This window comes from Lutjanus erythropterus, chromosome 14, assembly GCF_056507025.1.
Source record: "Lutjanus erythropterus isolate fLutEry1 chromosome 14, fLutEry1.hap2, whole genome shotgun sequence".
Classification (NCBI taxonomy): Eukaryota; Metazoa; Chordata; class Actinopteri; order Lutjaniformes; family Lutjanidae; genus Lutjanus; species Lutjanus erythropterus.
This window is the reverse complement of record NC_139330.1, coordinates 12252716-12268976: the sequence shown is the minus strand read 5'-3', so window position 1 is coordinate 12268976 and position 16261 is coordinate 12252716. Positions and strand designations below refer to the sequence as shown.

General features: G+C 41.5%; 1 protein-coding gene across 6 annotated transcripts in view; it reads right to left on the bottom strand.

The window, feature by feature from the left end:
* Nucleotides 1-333: 333 nt before the first annotated feature.
* lrrfip2 (leucine rich repeat (in FLII) interacting protein 2) overlaps nt 334-16261 on the bottom strand; it is a 28630-nt gene continuing 12702 nt past the window's right edge. For 2 of the 6 annotated variants that reach the window (XM_084736269.1, XM_084736264.1), the window contains 18 exons: nt 15598-15687; nt 14985-15041; nt 14546-14599; nt 14375-14431; nt 12384-12455; nt 11181-11294; nt 10682-10723; nt 9733-9864; nt 9250-9321; nt 7312-7482; nt 5914-6006; nt 5411-5503; nt 3522-3623; nt 2181-2313; nt 1728-1898; nt 1550-1629; nt 1240-1344; nt 334-1157 (listed from right to left, as the gene is read on the bottom strand). In XM_084736269.1, coding sequence (XP_084592395.1) covers nt 1047-1157; nt 1240-1344; nt 1550-1629; nt 1728-1898; nt 2181-2313; nt 3522-3623; nt 5411-5503; nt 5914-6006; nt 7312-7482; nt 9250-9321; nt 9733-9864; nt 10682-10723; nt 11181-11294; nt 12384-12455; nt 14375-14431; nt 14546-14599; nt 14985-15041; nt 15598-15687 — 1749 coding nt within the window. In that variant the 3' untranslated portion in view covers nt 334-1046. The remainder of the gene's footprint in view (nt 1158-1239; nt 1345-1549; nt 1630-1727; nt 1899-2180; nt 2314-3521; nt 3624-5410; nt 5504-5913; nt 6007-7311; nt 7483-9249; nt 9322-9732; nt 9865-10681; nt 10724-11180; nt 11295-12383; nt 12456-14374; nt 14432-14545; nt 14600-14984; nt 15042-15597; nt 15688-16261) is intronic. The other 4 variants (XM_084736266.1, XM_084736265.1, XM_084736267.1 and 1 more) reach the window with 4 other exon arrangements.

Here is a 16261-nt window from a genome sequence, read left to right as displayed (position 1 = left end):
CTTCACATGGTTTCCTAAAGTAAGACTTGGGACACGCAGCCAGGAAAAATAGAATCGGGTCATGAGTCCCATAACGATACCTAAAACGTGCCAACACACGGGCTGGATTTTTATTACAGCCCGTCAGTCTGAGACACGTGTGGAGGACATTAACACCACCACAGATGTTTCCAAATACCTTACGGACATGTTTGTAACACCTGTATAAACCTGCAGAACTGTATTTCCATGACTCGTTCTGAAGCGTGCCTCTATCGTTATTCCAGTCACAGAAAGACTAAACCTGGAAATCAAACTCTGGATTCGAAACAAAAGAAAAGAATGTGTGCACAGTTCTGTAAATTACACATTTATTTTCAAGAAATCTTTTAAATATTTGAAAAATTTCAATGAAACCGCAGCAGACACAGTTGGTTCTACATATTTTCAAATAATGACTGCACCTTTTTAAATACATCATCATTCTGTACCTGTTAAAACCATTATTGTTTCATCGAGTGGTGCAGACCCCTCCAGTCTCCTGGTGTGAAAAGGCACTTCACTGTGAGAGGGGGAAGCTGGGAAGGTGCGGGGCCGGAGCAGCCGTGAGGGTTTGAATAGTTTAAAAGCAACATTATACTCATTCATGCAACTTATCAAAAAAACAAAAAACAAAAAACAACAAAAACAAAGTACAGCCAAGCACCCAGCCAGAGAGAAGTAAAATCTCGTGGATAACATGATGTAGTACAAAGCTCTGAAAAATTAAGTAGTGACTTGAGAAATGTCCTCAGATGTATCTCCCAGCAACTTTAAAGTTTTATTAGTTAAGTTTCTGAGTCATTCCTCCAAAAACGCCGGCAGCTCGCCAGACAAAACCAATGCTTCCGGTTTTTTAAAAAAAACAGACACAGTTCTCTTTTTGCCTGTGCTACGTTTAAGTGTTTTTGGTTAGCTACAAATCTTAAAGTGTTACAGCTAAAAATGGAAATGTGCTCCAGACGCAGTATGGCAGTCAGAGGTCTGAGGTGCGAGTTTAAGGGCTTCCGTGGTGATGCTGCCTTGCCTCACTGCTGCGACAGAAGGGCGTTCCTGTTGGCCTTCATCTTCTCGAGGCGCTTTACTAGGTGGTTGTTGGTCATCTCCATCTCCTCGATCTTATCTAGAGCTGTGCGCAGCTGTGGGAAACAGACGGGAGACGTTACACTCTGCTGCTGCTGCTGACGTTTCAGATTATAAAACACAAGTCTGTGTCTTTACCTCTCTTTGAAGTTTCCGTTTTTCTGCTTTAAGTTCGTCTTCTACTTTCTCTGAGTTGTCTGCTGATGCCTTGTACCTCAACACTTGTCCTTCAAGTCTGCTAATCTGGAAAATGGACACAAAAGAGAATAATTTGGTGACTTAAGCTTGATTGAACCAACCAGGATTAATTTTACAACCCGCTCAAATCACATAGTTTAACTTTAAATTGTGTTGCACCAAATTCTTAAAGAACAACCCCAATTCCAAAAAAGTTGGGACGGTATGTAAAACGTAAATAAAAAGAATGCAATGTGGCCTTTCTACTTACATTTTGTTCCATTGTACCCATTTCTTGTTCTGCCTTAGAAAGCTTAAATTTGTATTCACTAATCTGTCTGTTGGCATCTCCTGCAGAGAAAAACAGAAACCAGTGAGTGTGAAAATACAAAAAAAAAAAAAAGTTAATTTCATGCGTGTGCTGATAAATAATTCTGAGGCCGACTTACTCTGCATCTCAATAAAGTGTAGATCTGTACCGTTCTCCATCCTCTCCCCGTCTGTGTACGCACTGTCCATCTTTGAGTGTTTCTGTCTCTCCTCCTCCAGCTGATTCTTCAGCTTCCTGATCTGAGCCAACAGTTCGTCTTTCTCCTCTGCCAACTTCCGTAGCCTGACATCTACAAAACAGAGGGAAAATACATTAAACCGTGAGTGTTACAGTTGCAGGAGGGATTCATATTTCTGCAGCAGCTGCTGCTTGGACAAACTGGAGCGTGTGCAGCAGTTTAGCGTGCTAAAATACAGGATCACATGCACTGCTGCTTGTAAACACACACCTCATTAGGTCAGTTTATTTAGCACTCATGTAAACAGCTCATTTGGAGTCTTCTGAATGTGTGTAAATATTCTGAGGTGTACCAGTTTTGTTCTGTGGGGCAGAAGTATTATCCCTGACTCACCCAGCGGGCCCTCTCCTGCAGACTCCAGCACCTGGGCGGCCTCCTGGGAGACCACAGTGATCCCTGAGGACTGAGGCTCGTGGTTGACATCTCCATTTGGTGTGCCGTCTGGGATGATGACCAGCCCGTGTTTCTGTGGCAAGAGAACACACATGACTTAGGACTGACTCCATTAGTACAGAGGGTACGCACTGACCAAACAAACCAACGGTTGGCTGAACGGATAGAGCTGTGACACAAAAAAGTAAACAAAGATCTTGAAAGGGTAAAGACCTCTGTGAAAGACAACGATCTGTACGACTTACTGAACCGTCTGTGGTCTGTGGGTGTTTAAATGATATGTCTGTGGCTGACATATTATTGCTTGATATGCAGGGTAATAGATTATTGTCCCATTAATGTAAATTCAGCTGCTAATTGCCCCTGATAATGTGAAGTCCTGTCTGTGGCTGAGGAACAGCACTCAAAACCTGGTTCTGAGTGGAGATCTTTGCCTCTGCATTTCTCTGCTCTGCTCTGGATTTATGAAACACCTGTTAAACATAATCTTACAGGAATCTTCTTCTGATCTTTCTTTGAAATTCTTTACTTTCGAATAAATCAAATTAACTTGGTGCAAGGATGAACAGATAAATCAGATTTTTTATTGCATTTAATAACTGCAGCTGCACTTAAGTTGTAAATGTTTTGGTAACATTTGAAACAGTTTATACAACATTAAACAGCTAGAATCTCTTCCATCATGTAATCCCTGAAACATGAATCTCTGGTTCATAAACAGTAACCATGAACATAAACTAATTTCTGTGTAATTCTTCTTCACAGCTCACCGTCTGATCCTACAGCACTTTGCAAAGCCTAAAAGTTCATGACACCCTATCAACGGACAGATGTTGCTCTCGGGCCTCAAGTTGAGTGCGACTGCTATGCATGGTGGTCAGTAAGGAGATTGATTAAACCACATATTGTGGTGTGTCCGTTGCTCTTGTGAACAAACAACAGTAGATGCTGAATGTTGAGTGCTGGTCACTGTGGGAAGTTACCATGGTGACGTCTATGTACAATGCATATACTCTATAAAAACAATAAATCCACCAGTAATTGGATATATCACACTGTAGTCATCGTCAAGTATAGAGTAACATGAGCCAAATGAGTTCTGCAAAACCAGCAAGAGGTGAAAAAGTTGACAAGAAAATAAAATGGAGAGAAAAACAAAGAGGCAGCAGTGAAAAGTACAACACTGTATCCGGTTTGATAGGAGTAACTGGCTCAGTGCCAACCACATGGAAAAACAGTTTTGTGGCTTTGTTTTCTTTCTGGGACTTTAGGTGGACCTACCTCTCCAGCTTTGGCCTTCCCCTTGATGTCAGCGAGCTCATCTCTGAGCTCATCTCTCTCATTCCTAATGCAATCAAAGTACTCTTTCTGCCTCTCTAGGGCCTGGCCACACAGATGAGAAGAGACAAGAGAGAAGAGGCAGAGGAGAAGTTGGAAAGACTGGATAGACATGCAACATCACATGCTACATACAGCAGGACATCTTTCACACACTTACAAGCACTGTGCACACGTCAAGTCAACGACGAGCACAAAGAAACAAACAACACACAGACGAAAGACGAGGCTACATGCTCACAGAAGATGTTACAGGGAGAAGTTAAAAGGTGTGGTGGAGCACAGGGACTGACAACGTAAGGAGGAAGATCTTTTTGACTTTGCACTTTGTGAAAACTACATACAAGTATGATACTTTCATGATTAAAGGGGTAGTTTGGATTATCTGATGTGGCGTTTTCAGCACGGAAGCTAAGTAAAGAGCTGCTGTGGATGGGGTCAGAAACAAAAGGTATTTTAGCAGCTTAAAAAAAAATCAATATCAGTTTAAGTGTACGCTATATTTAGAATATTTTCACTGCTTTACTTTGCCATCAGGTGGTCTTTTCTAATGGGAAGTCACCATTATAAAAGCAAAATATCAATCTCTCCAAAAAATAACAAACTAAATGGGTGAAATCAGTCCTTTCAAACTGCAGAACATCAGCTGCTCGACTCCTGCTGCCTCTTAGTTTGCTTGTGTTATTGTGTGACTTCACCAAAGTTAAACAGTAACACAAGCAAACTGACAGACTGAGGCAGCGGTAAAACAATGCCTGTGTTCTCTGAGATAACATTTCCGATTTCACTGATGGGAGTTTGGCTGGTTTGGAGCAGAGCTGGGGGTCTGCAGGTCACATTTCACTGATGATCTCTTTGTTTTGGCTCACATTCATTTTAAATAAATAAATATATCCTTACTGAAATGACTGTACAAGGCATGTAATAAAAGGTCTGTAATACAGAGACATTTTGTGATGATGTGTAACTTAAATGTCACTCAATCTAAACATAAAATCCAGTATTGATTTGTTATTCAGTGTTGTCACGGGGATGCTGAACTTTAGATATTTGCTAAGCTGAAGTCAAATTTCTACTCTTGATTACAAAGGACAATACAGCTGTTTAACTTAAAGCACTTAATTTTTGGACCTTCACTGGAAATAATTTGGGCATCTCTGGTTTGGAGAAAGTGATACAGGGATTACATAACGGTGGATTCCCATCGGCTGTCTGATGGCAAAGTAAAGCAGTGAAAATATTCTAAATATAGAGAACACTTAAATTGATATTGATTTTTTAAGTGGCTAAATTACCTTTTGTTGCAGTACAGTGTTTAGCTTCTGTGTTGAAACTCCTCTCTCCAAACTTCACCAAACTTGGGGCGTCTCAACGAGCATCAACTGTAGGTATAATACACTGACTATTGAAAAGTATGTCATAAAACTCCACATCAAATAATCCAAACTATCCTTTTAAGACTCCAACTTCATGACCTAAAGATTCAACTCATTCACATGCATGTCATGCTAAAAGATATGGATTTTTCTGTAAGCTTTACATGACAATCTAAACAAAGATATCTTTACTTCACAGGCCGTCAACTGCAGGCTGTAACACAGTGCCAGTGCACTTGCATTGTTAGCTGAGGTTACGGGATCCAAACCGAAAAAAAACCCTGTTATTTTGACATGCAAAAATCCAAACTGTGAATGCGGATGGGTCCAGGTATGTGCTAATGCCTAAGGGTCTCCCTCATGCAGAGACGGCACGAGAGGCGAAACAGGTGGATGGACACTACGTCTAACCATCTGTTGCCTCTCATCTGCTGTCAGAGCAGCGGGACCTCCTACCCCGATCTTTTTGTCCTTCCAGTTTATCGTTTCCTGCAGGTCAAACACCTCTCTGGTGAGGGCATCTAACTTAGTCTGCATTCGCTGGCTCTCCTGGAGCAGCACCAAGAAGATGACAGTGCGGAACAAGAACAGAATAGGAAAACTGAATGAAACATGACAAAAGAGGTGAAAATGCACATAAATACATACAGATACAAAAATGAGAGATATAAACAGGTGAAACAGGGTGAGAAGAGACTCATTTGAGGAGGAAATGCTGAGAAAGGAATGAATGAGAGTGTTCAAAGTCAGATAGGACAAAGAAACAGAGAAACCGAGTGGGAGAGGACCTAGAGGCAGGCCAGTGCCAATCAATCCTTATCAAGTTCCTGCAGAACAGAGCCGCCGCTGCAGCCCTGCACAGGGGCACTAACACCTTCCACGGTGCTGACAGAATAGCAGTCTGATGTGGTCACGCTGGCAGAAGTAGTTTGTTTTTCTGAAAGCAAGGGCAGCCTCACCTCTATAAGCTCATCTCTCTGGCGGAGTCCCTCTTTCAGTTCTTCTTGTTTATGCTGCAGGACTGTACACGTGTGCTTTTGTCTTTCTAATTCCTGGAAACACAGACAGAACGTTTCAGCCACATCCCTTCCTTATTAATATTTTGTAACTACATGAAATTGATTTATGACAAATGATTTGACATGATAATAAGGTCCTGTGTCGGGTTGCATGAAACCACTTAGGCTTAAGTTTCCCCTAAATAATCATCTTAAGATATCTTTGGAAGAATCAAGTTGCCTAAAATCATCATGGATTTCCTAAGGATGTATAGGTGCATATTCATCGCTATGGGTCTTGCCAGTTCAGCCGATACTGGAAGACTATGGTCTGTTTCACAAAAAAAAAGCAACATCAATGGGCTGGAACTAACTGTTGACCAGAGGATGAAAGACCAGTTCATGCAAAAGTGCAGAACCATACCATAATTCCTGAGGTCATTGGAAGATATAAAGGGCTGTACAGAAACCAGAGGATTTGCAACCTGTGTAGTGACAATCATCTGGGAGACGAGTATCATATTTTGTTTGAATATAAGAATGTAGGCATCATGAGTTATAGAGCAAAGTATATGCCAAAGTATTATTTAAACCATCCATCTATGTTTAAATGAATTTTGTTATTACAGCCAGATGAGCCTAACACTTGTTGTATTTCAGTCATGTTGTGTGCTGTCATTTTGCTATTTGTGCTTCATACAATGTAATCATGGTCTTGAGTCATGCAAAATAAATAACTGAAAATTTAAATAAATGAGAAACTCTGATTACTGTTTGCCCTTAGCTACCTAGGTATTCCCCTTATGCAATGCTAGCAGGTCCTTAATAAGTAATTTCCTCTGACAATTTTAAGGGACCCATACAAGTCTCTTGAAAGTGAAATACTTTGTGGAGGAGACACTGGCTGAATTCATGACATTTTTTCAGGACAGGGAAAACCCACTGGACACTATGAATGATGTTAGAGAGTATAGATTTGACGTTAGCACTCACAACATTGTAGCTAGCTAGCCAAATGTTAACATTTGTCTCATGTATAATATTTTCTTCATAACTACAGTTTGTTTCACAGCAAAAATTCCTGCACTTATTCTGCTTCAATATGTGCTGGCGTTTTCATATTCAAGTATTAGAACAACATTCACATCTAATCCCCAGTGTGGCTTTCCTTTCTTTTTACTGTCCATTTTGAAGAAGCTACCCTTAGCCTTAGTAAGCCTTAGTCTAAACACTTATGCAAGGAGACGACAAAATCCTGAATGAACCCCTCAGCTTGGGAAATGTTTTCCTTAAAGGACAAACCTAAGGTGGTTTATACAACCAGGCAGAGAACTTTTATTTGCGTGACAGATATTTCACCTTTGACTTGTCTTCCAGCTCCCTCTTCATCTCAGACATTTGTTCCTCCATCTCCTCTATGACGTCCTTTAGTGTGTCCACTTGATAGATGAGGTTGGCTTTGTCGTTGTCCAGCTGTGCGTTCGATACCATGGCTTTCTTATACTTCTCCTCCACCTCTGCAAGTGACTCCTGATAGAGGTGTGAGTGTGTTAATAAAACGAATAAATTAATTTAAAGCACAGCTCACCCACATGCACCAGGCGGGCTCTCACACATTTAACACACCTTGGCCAAACATGATACATACATTGTTTCTTATTTCTAAATGTAAGTTTAAGTAAAGTCTGGTATTTTTCCATTTTAAACCAGTAATTTGGGACCAATATGTGATGAGCGAGTGGTGACACTGATCACACAACAATAGGAGAAATGCGTTGAATCACTTTCAGGAGTGAAACAAGGCGATGGTGTGGAAAGAGGATCTGAAAGAGAGAACTAGAAGTAAAACCAGGAAACAAGATGATGAAAAGTAATCTAGCTAAAGTGCATCAGCTGTTTCAAACTCTACCAAGAACAAGGCAGGAGTCAGGTTTGTTAGTAAACTACTCTTATGAATAAAACATACAGTGTCCTTTCAGAGAGAACAGGAGCTGCTGAAGGTGACTGCAGAGGTCAGTCAGTCAGCCAGCCAGCCAGAAGGCCATCCAACACTGTGGCGGTGGAAGAAGAGCCTCAAAATTGAATGTGTGACCGTTATCTGTCAGCAGGTGGAGCATTTTAACTCTTCTTCTTACAACTCTGAACCAAGCTGAATTGTGGGAGTGTCTTCATTTCAGGCCACAACCAGTGAGTTGGATCAAAACAGGAAGTGGAGGGAAGATCATGCAAAAAAACAGGAGGATCATTATGCAATTCAGACTGGGGGGCACGCAGAGACACGGCTGTGGTGTTAGGAGCTACAGGAGGGGGGGACAGAGGGGTATGAGTGGGGAGTAGAGCTGCACGATTCTTGCTGTGATGCGAATTACGATTTGTTTCCCTAAGAACTGAGTTCACTATTCTCTCACACGATTCTCATTTTATCAAAAAAACCACCATCATATACATGCTTGCTGTCTAGACAGGACTTTAAACAGATGACATAAATGTAAGACAAATCAAAATGCTGGACTTAAACCTAAAAGTCTCTTGTAAGAAAAAAATAGTTCAGAATATCAATGTGATTAACTTAACTCTGAAGACAAAGAAATACAACGTAAAGTTACAGCGTTAGAATAAATAATCCATACACTGACGCCTGTCTTGAGTTAAGCGGCTGTAAAACAGTGGACGCTTTACTTCCTATAAATCTTCACAATAAAATTCCTGTTGTTTTATTATTTAAAAGCTTTATGAAGCAGCACAAACATGAAATGTTGGGTTTTCGGAGACTTAACACAACTCCTACTCCACTGAAAACAAACAAAAATGGCAAAATAAAGTAGATACCTTGAAGTACAAACAGCGACGGAGAAGAGAAATTAAACTTCAAACCACAGAGATTCAGTTAGAAGCTACAAAAATACTGAGAGCTGAACACAGAGATTTTTCTGGGCTGCTGCAGTGACATGAGTTGAGCCATAAAACACGGTTGTTTTAGGGAATGAAAGGGACTGGCTTTGGCTCGACTGGTTTGGATTTGTCTACCTTTGGGTTTAAGCGGATTACATTAAAAAAAAATTACTTTGTTTGGAAGATTTTATTGCAGCCTCCTGCCAGTATGAGCTCTGGGGAAACTCATCGCTGTGAGCGAGTGAATTGTTATGAAATGAGAACACAGACATTACTTTTTTTTTAAAACAAAAAAAGATTAATCATGCAGCCCTACTGGGGAGGTAAGGGTAGGTGGGGGGTTAGTGACGCCATACTGCTCCCAGAGAAGAAGAGAAGGCATGCTGTGAGCTCAAGCCCCTCTACCTTCAGCTCTTTAAGCCCTTGCATGTACCGCCCTTCTACATCCTGAATCTGGTCCTTTAGTTCATAGATATCCTGTAGAGCAGATGGAAGGAATGGTTGGGGTGATCAGACTGGGGCATCAGAGAGGGTGGGGGGTATCAAGGAGAGATAACAAAGCGCCCGTGCTGCCATCTCAAAGACAGTCCAGCTGGCATACACGTGACCAGCCCACCCAGGACACATGTCACATCCAGTCCTCCCGTGCACACATAAAGAAAAACGGTTAAAGCAGGACACTTAGAACAGCAGGGAGGGCACAACAGAGGAGATGCTGTGGGACATTCAAATGCAGAGTGAACAGATGTGGAGATAAACTGCTCAGATTAGCATTTAAGCTCTATGATAATGTGATGATGAACATCTAGAGCTAAATCAAGTAAGTTTGATTCATATGCCAGCATTTTTCATCACTTTATTCACTCACACATGTATTGTGGACCTTACCCTAAGTTCACTCAGACTGGTGTCGGGGTCATAGACGCTACCCGTGTCTGTGCTGCCCCGTCGTGACGAGGTGCCACCCAGTGATGCCAACGTGGCTGCTGAGAGGCCGGGGGTGGCACAGCGGGAAGACGGCTGAGAACACACAGAACAACACCAGTCAGGAAAACACAGAAAGAGCACAGCAACACAACACCGACATGTTATTCAACACCATCATGTGACACCGCAGGGCTTTTAAGAGATCCTGCCCAATTCAAAGCCTCCCTTGAGGGAGGTATTGTCACTGTCATGTGCTGCAGTGTGTTCTATAAACTTGACAAACTAGCTTACACCCTCCACAAGCAGCGTGTAAAAAAGCCAGATAACGATTCTCTGCTTGTGTGTTGTGGTTACACTGCAGCTGCCTAACATGCCACTGATATCAATTTATAGCTCAGTTAGAGACTCAACACACCAACTCATCATTGTGCATTCATATTTCCATTATTCACTATGTAACAGAGAGACGGACGCAGTGAGCACAATAAAAGGCTTTTTTTAAACCACAAAATAAATACAAATTTGTCTATCTGTTATTGTGGTCCACATGGCCCTGTGTGTAGTTACATTCTTGAGGAAATCTGCTTCAGTGGTTTCTATGTGTAGCTGCTGAGTTTTAAAACAAATGTACCAGAGCGGTGTACTACCAAGCAAGTTTAATGGGTTAGCGAGGTATGGTGGGTCTGAAGTTAGAGTTTCAAATTTCAAGGTAGCTCTCTTTATACTGGGCTAGACCACCATGATAACTTATGCTGAACTTATAACCACATATATATTCTATATATTATATTCTAGATACTGTATAGATAGTGATTTTTTTAACTCCGTAATATCAGTATGACCCTCAAAAATCCAGTTACATGTAGATTTTTAATTAATAAAGTAAAATACAAAATATTGGTGCACTCACCCGGCTATAATCTGAATACTGCTTGTCACATTTTTCATCCAGCTGAAAGAAAAAGAAGAAATATTTTAAAATGAGACAGAGACTATTTTGAGAACCTCGTCCCGTGTGGTCATGCTTGGAGCCATGTCCTCAACTGTGAAAAAGGGAGTTAATCCAGGAGTTAGTAAGAGTCTGGGGTAAGTGCTGCATGTTCACAGATCATTAAAAACTTGACAGCCAAACCAGCAAATGAAACACTGAGTGAATCACACCACTCCATTAAAAAATACACTTTTTCTAAGTCCATGCTGCTGCACCACTGCAGCTACATCCACTTAAGGTAACCTTAGTCCACTCTGATTTATCTGGTTGGCATAAAAAACACACGTGGAATGTGGGATGAGTTTTGAAAACCAAATGTTATTTTTAAATCATGCTCCAGTTATAAAAGAAGCCATCCATCATCGGTGTTGCACTGCACTTCCCATCACACTGTTGTGAACTGTGCATTGCCACTTACAGCGTCCAGATCTGGAATGCTCAAATCATCGAGGTCAGACACAATGCTGCCTCTTCGGTTGGAGCGGCTGAAATAATCAGCAGCCGACTCACTAATGTCCGAGAAGTCAGACGACTGTTTACACCACACACAGGAAGAAGAGGACAGAAATAGAGGCAGAGAAATAAAGAATAACAGAGGGCCAAAGAGAAAAATCATCAAAAGAGGGAAAGAACAGAGGGAAAGTTATGACATATACAGACCACTCTGCAAGATCAAACAATTCAATACTCATGTTAGATATTAAAGGGATAGTTTGGATTATTTGAAGTTAGGTTGTAAGAGGTACTTATCGATAGTCAGTGTATTGCCTCCAGTAGATGGCAATTATCATGTCCTCAGTTTGGAGAAGCAATAGGAGTTCTGGTGTAGGAAGTTAAGCAATGTGCAGCTAAAAGAAATCAGCATCAGTGTAGGTGTTCACTGTATTTAGAATATTTTCACCACTTTACCTTGCCATCAGACAGCCCTATCCAGCAGGAAACTGCTGATACATAAGCCAAATATCACATTCTCCAAAGTAACAAGACTTCATAATCAAAAACCTCAACTTTTACCTCACAGAACACAGGAGTTGCTGGTCTACCACTGCCTTGATCGGTTAGTTTGTTATTGTGTGACATCTGTGAATGCGCACTAACACTTAAAAACACAGAAATCCCACGATGACACAAACTAACTAGCCAACTGAAATAGATGAACAACTCCTGTGTTCTGCAAGGTAAAGTTACCGATTTGGCCAAAAGAGTTTGCTTTGTAGAGAATGATATTTGGCTTATATAACTGCAGTTTTCCTATAGTTTTCCTGCTGTAAAAGGATGTCTGACAGCAAGGTAAACAGTGAAAATATTCCAATAAATATTGTGTACAGATATTGATTTTTTTTTTTAGGTGGCTGAAATACATTTTGCTTCTGATCCTGTTCACAACAGTAAACTCAGGTTGTATTGATTGCCATATACTGTAGGTAATACACTAACAACGAATAAATACCTCATACCACCCTACTTAAAATCATCCAAATTATACCCTTTAAGCTGTCACTCTTACACTGTACAATAAAATAAAAGATACCAGCAAAAAAACAGTTTCATCAACAATTGTGACTATGGTGACAGAGCAGCATCAGTCTAGATTTTGCAGAGCTCAGTTCCTACAGCTCACCACACTGTCCCTGCGGCCTCTGCCAGCGCGTTCCTGGGACACACTGCTGACAGTGTCATCATCTGAGGAAGACTGAAAGGAACACACACACACACACAGACATAAAAAAAATACACACACACACGTACATGGTGAGGAGCCAAAGTAATGTAGGATGGCTGCATGCCCAAGGCTTTTCTCTCTCTCTCTCTCTCTCTCTCACACACACACACACACACACACACACACTTCTTGCTCAAACAGCTATCTGTAAACATCCAGTAGCGTCTCTGTATTAAAGAGATTATTGGATTACCCCAAAGACTAACCATGTAAGAAATGCCAATTCATGCAGTTGAGATAACTTCATCAAATGAACCAACTGGAGCTTAGTCAGATAAAACAACCTTGCAACAACATCTTAGCCTGCACTGCAGAAATAAAGTCTTAATTCACACACTTCAATGTCAATCAATGATGCTATTCCCTTATGCAAGCTGTAACCAGCTTGATAGATCAACTGTCCCTAGGAGGAGGAAGACCTGGTGCTGAGAGGGGGCGAGGGGAAACTTGTTAGTTTTGGGTATCTGTGGTCCTGTTCAGACCTGGTATTAACACGTGTCCTGAGAAATTCGATCACAAGTGGACAGCTCCAAGAGCAAGTCTAAACACACTTGGGATGCGTTTGAGATTCAGTCGCTCAGACCACATTCAGAGGTGGCTGTGACCACATTCTTACAGCAGTGTATATGCAAATGTGGCCTGGGCTACACAGAAAGACCGCCTACTGATGTGACGTCCTGTAAATACATCAATTGTTTCACTGTCATACAAGTTACACATGGGCTCTTTTGACTACAGTGTTTGTGAAGACATTAGAAATTCCAGACTCCATTAAAAAAACCCACTATTTTGAGAGCTGATAAACTTTCTAAACTTTTTGAAATGTTGTCAGTGACAATGTCTTATTTATTTGGGCTTTCTCATGAATTCAGCAAGTGATATACATTAATTCAGTGGTTTCCAAACCTTTCTGCCATTCCCTACCTTCGAGGACCAAAAAAAGTTTGTGCTGCCCTACTTTACAATTATTATCAATTATTAACAATAATTGGGGAAGCAACTGATAAAACAGGAAAACAGGATTCAAGTTGAATTTGATCATAATAGCAGTTAACCATGTTTCACTCTATAGTTCTCTCTTGGTCATCCATGCACCTCTGCAGTAGCTCTGTGCCCCCCAAGAGAAGCCCGTCCCCCAGTTTGGGAACTACTGCATTAATTTTATGTCTTTCTTTGTGGAAAATAACAGCGAGCAGCAGTTACAAACAACAGCACATTTTGCCAACGCGTTTATCTGCATACAGAGCAGAGAAGTTAAACGATGGCAAATTCTTTATCATTATTGTCTTGTAAATTTGGCATTAAATGCAATACATTAAGTTGTTTCTTTCCTCGTAAAAACACACCATGTTGCTGAGAGAAACAGACAAGAGAAAGGCCCGGATGCAAGCTTTTACTTTCTCTGACTCCATCATTAATGCCTTTCCTTGTCATCTGTGATGTGAACAAAACAGATTTCCACACAGTCGGAAAAGAGTAAAAGTATGCATCGTCATCTTCATAGTTCATTTATAAAATCCCCATGCACCACAGAGCCTCTTTCCTGTCAGGCTGCTGACAGCACAGGTAGATAGGAGGCTGATTGTGTGCTGATAGAGGAGTTAAGTTTGGCACTAAACTTCTTAACAGCCTAATGGATGGTAATGGACATTCAACTGACATAACAGCCCAAGTGTTACATATGGAGCTTGGAAGTGAGATTTGATCACAAGATTTGATCCATGAATGTGGAGATGCATTGTTATGCCAGGTGTGAATATACATACTCAGAGATGTCTACTAGTGAACGGATGACCGATGACGCATGTTAATATCAGGTCTGAACAGGGCCTGTGTGTGATGTTAGCTGACACCATGCAGGGTGCAGGCAGTGGTTTTAAGGTGCTCACCACAGGGCTGCTGCGGGTGGAGCTGGCTCCAGAGGAGTACCAGCTGTATTCAGAGGGCTGTGGATTTGGGGAGGAGGACAGGACAGGGAATCAACATGAAGACAGCAACAGTAAGCTGCTGTGGCAGTGACATTGCTGAAACGCTGTTCGACAAGCATTCAGAAGACTTACAGCTCTTGAACTGTACCCCGAGCCGTAAAGACCGGTGTCATCATAAATAGAGGCCTGAGGACACACGTGGGAGACAACGCCGGACTCAGCAAAACACAAACAGGGAGCATTAATCTTTTAGCTAAGCAGGCTGAGTAGAATGACTTTCTCTGGGTCATGCAATACACAACAACACTCTGTATTTCCAACATCAAGCAGGCCATTTGTTTCAGTGTTCGTCAACAAAAGCTGCAGCTTAACACAAACTCCTGCCTTATCTAACTGAAGCACAAATGTCTAACCACGGCCAAGTGCTCCAGAGTGGCCGGGAGCTAAATATAAGCCACCCTGGGCATCCTATCAGATGTATGTGACCACAAGAGAGGGGGAAGGTCTACTTCTGGAGGTAACTAAAGGCATGCAGACAGAGATGCTGGCCACTCAGTGGACAGAAACTGACCACGCTGTAGCTGCGAGACAGCCCTGTGCCAGTGGTGGAGGACGAGGAAGTGGTTGCCTGTCAGAGAGGGGGGGGGAAATGTCAGTTTAGAGGACAGAGGAAAGCTGGAGTTGGAAAATGAGGTGGAGGAAGACTACAGAGCTGCAGCAAGTGGAAACAGGATGAATGTTTTGCTGATCATGTAACATTTAAGGCCAAAAAGTGTAGAGAGGGGAAGAAGTGAGGTCAGGTGACACTGTCCCTGTCGACTGTTTTACTGTAATGCTGGCAGAGCACCAGCTTTTCCAGTCAGCAAGTAAATTTACATAAATTCAAATGATCACAAGAATTAAATTGGAGCTTTGGAGTTCTGTGACATACCAGGGACCATCAGCTACACTAGCTACAAAACAATGAACCTCTCTTTGCTTTTATGTTTTTATGACACAAACAATATCCCTTATTGCAGTTATATAACACATTTGTTAGGCATATAAATGTCAAATAAACCAGGCCATGCAGATAGGAATATATACTGCTTCAAACTGGCTCTGGTTTCACTGAGTGTCCTTTAACCACATCAGCCTGTGTATAAAGAGGTTGAAGGTTGGACAGCACTGTGAGGAGGACAGACCCGAGGCTGATAGGTGGAAGTGGAGGGAGTAGGCGGTGGTTTGGTCTTCGTTAGGGTGGTGTAGTTCCTTTGATCATGGTACAGCCCAGTCTGGAAGGGTAGTAACATAATTTGACCTCAAATAAACAACAACATAACACATTTTATCCTCAAGTGTCAGACTGATATCTATTTCAGACACATTCAACATGGCTAGTCCAACATCTATGTGACCAACCCATTCTCATCCAAACTTGTCAGATAGCTATGTTTTGTCACCGCCCCTTAAAGTCTCATACATGCACACAAAGTACCTTTCAGCAGCTGTATGAGACACTTCCAGAAATTCCCTTTGAACCATAGATGCAATGTATAAAACTAGATAGGGCGCTGCCGTTTATAGAATCTAATTGGCATATTTCAGTTTATATTTCCATCTGCTGAACATTTACACTTGATATAGGCAAAAAAACAGCATATGCTGGCCAACGTAAACCCTGTTCAAAAGCCTGATGCGTCTCATACAGCTGCAAATGGGTATCATGTACGTCTGTGTGAGCAGCCTGGAGGCAGTGACAAACTCTTGGATATCGGGCAAGTTAGGAACGAGAACAAGTTGATATGATGCCTCACAAGATAATGAATACTTGATCTTAACAGGGGTAAAGTCGATCAACAATAAATC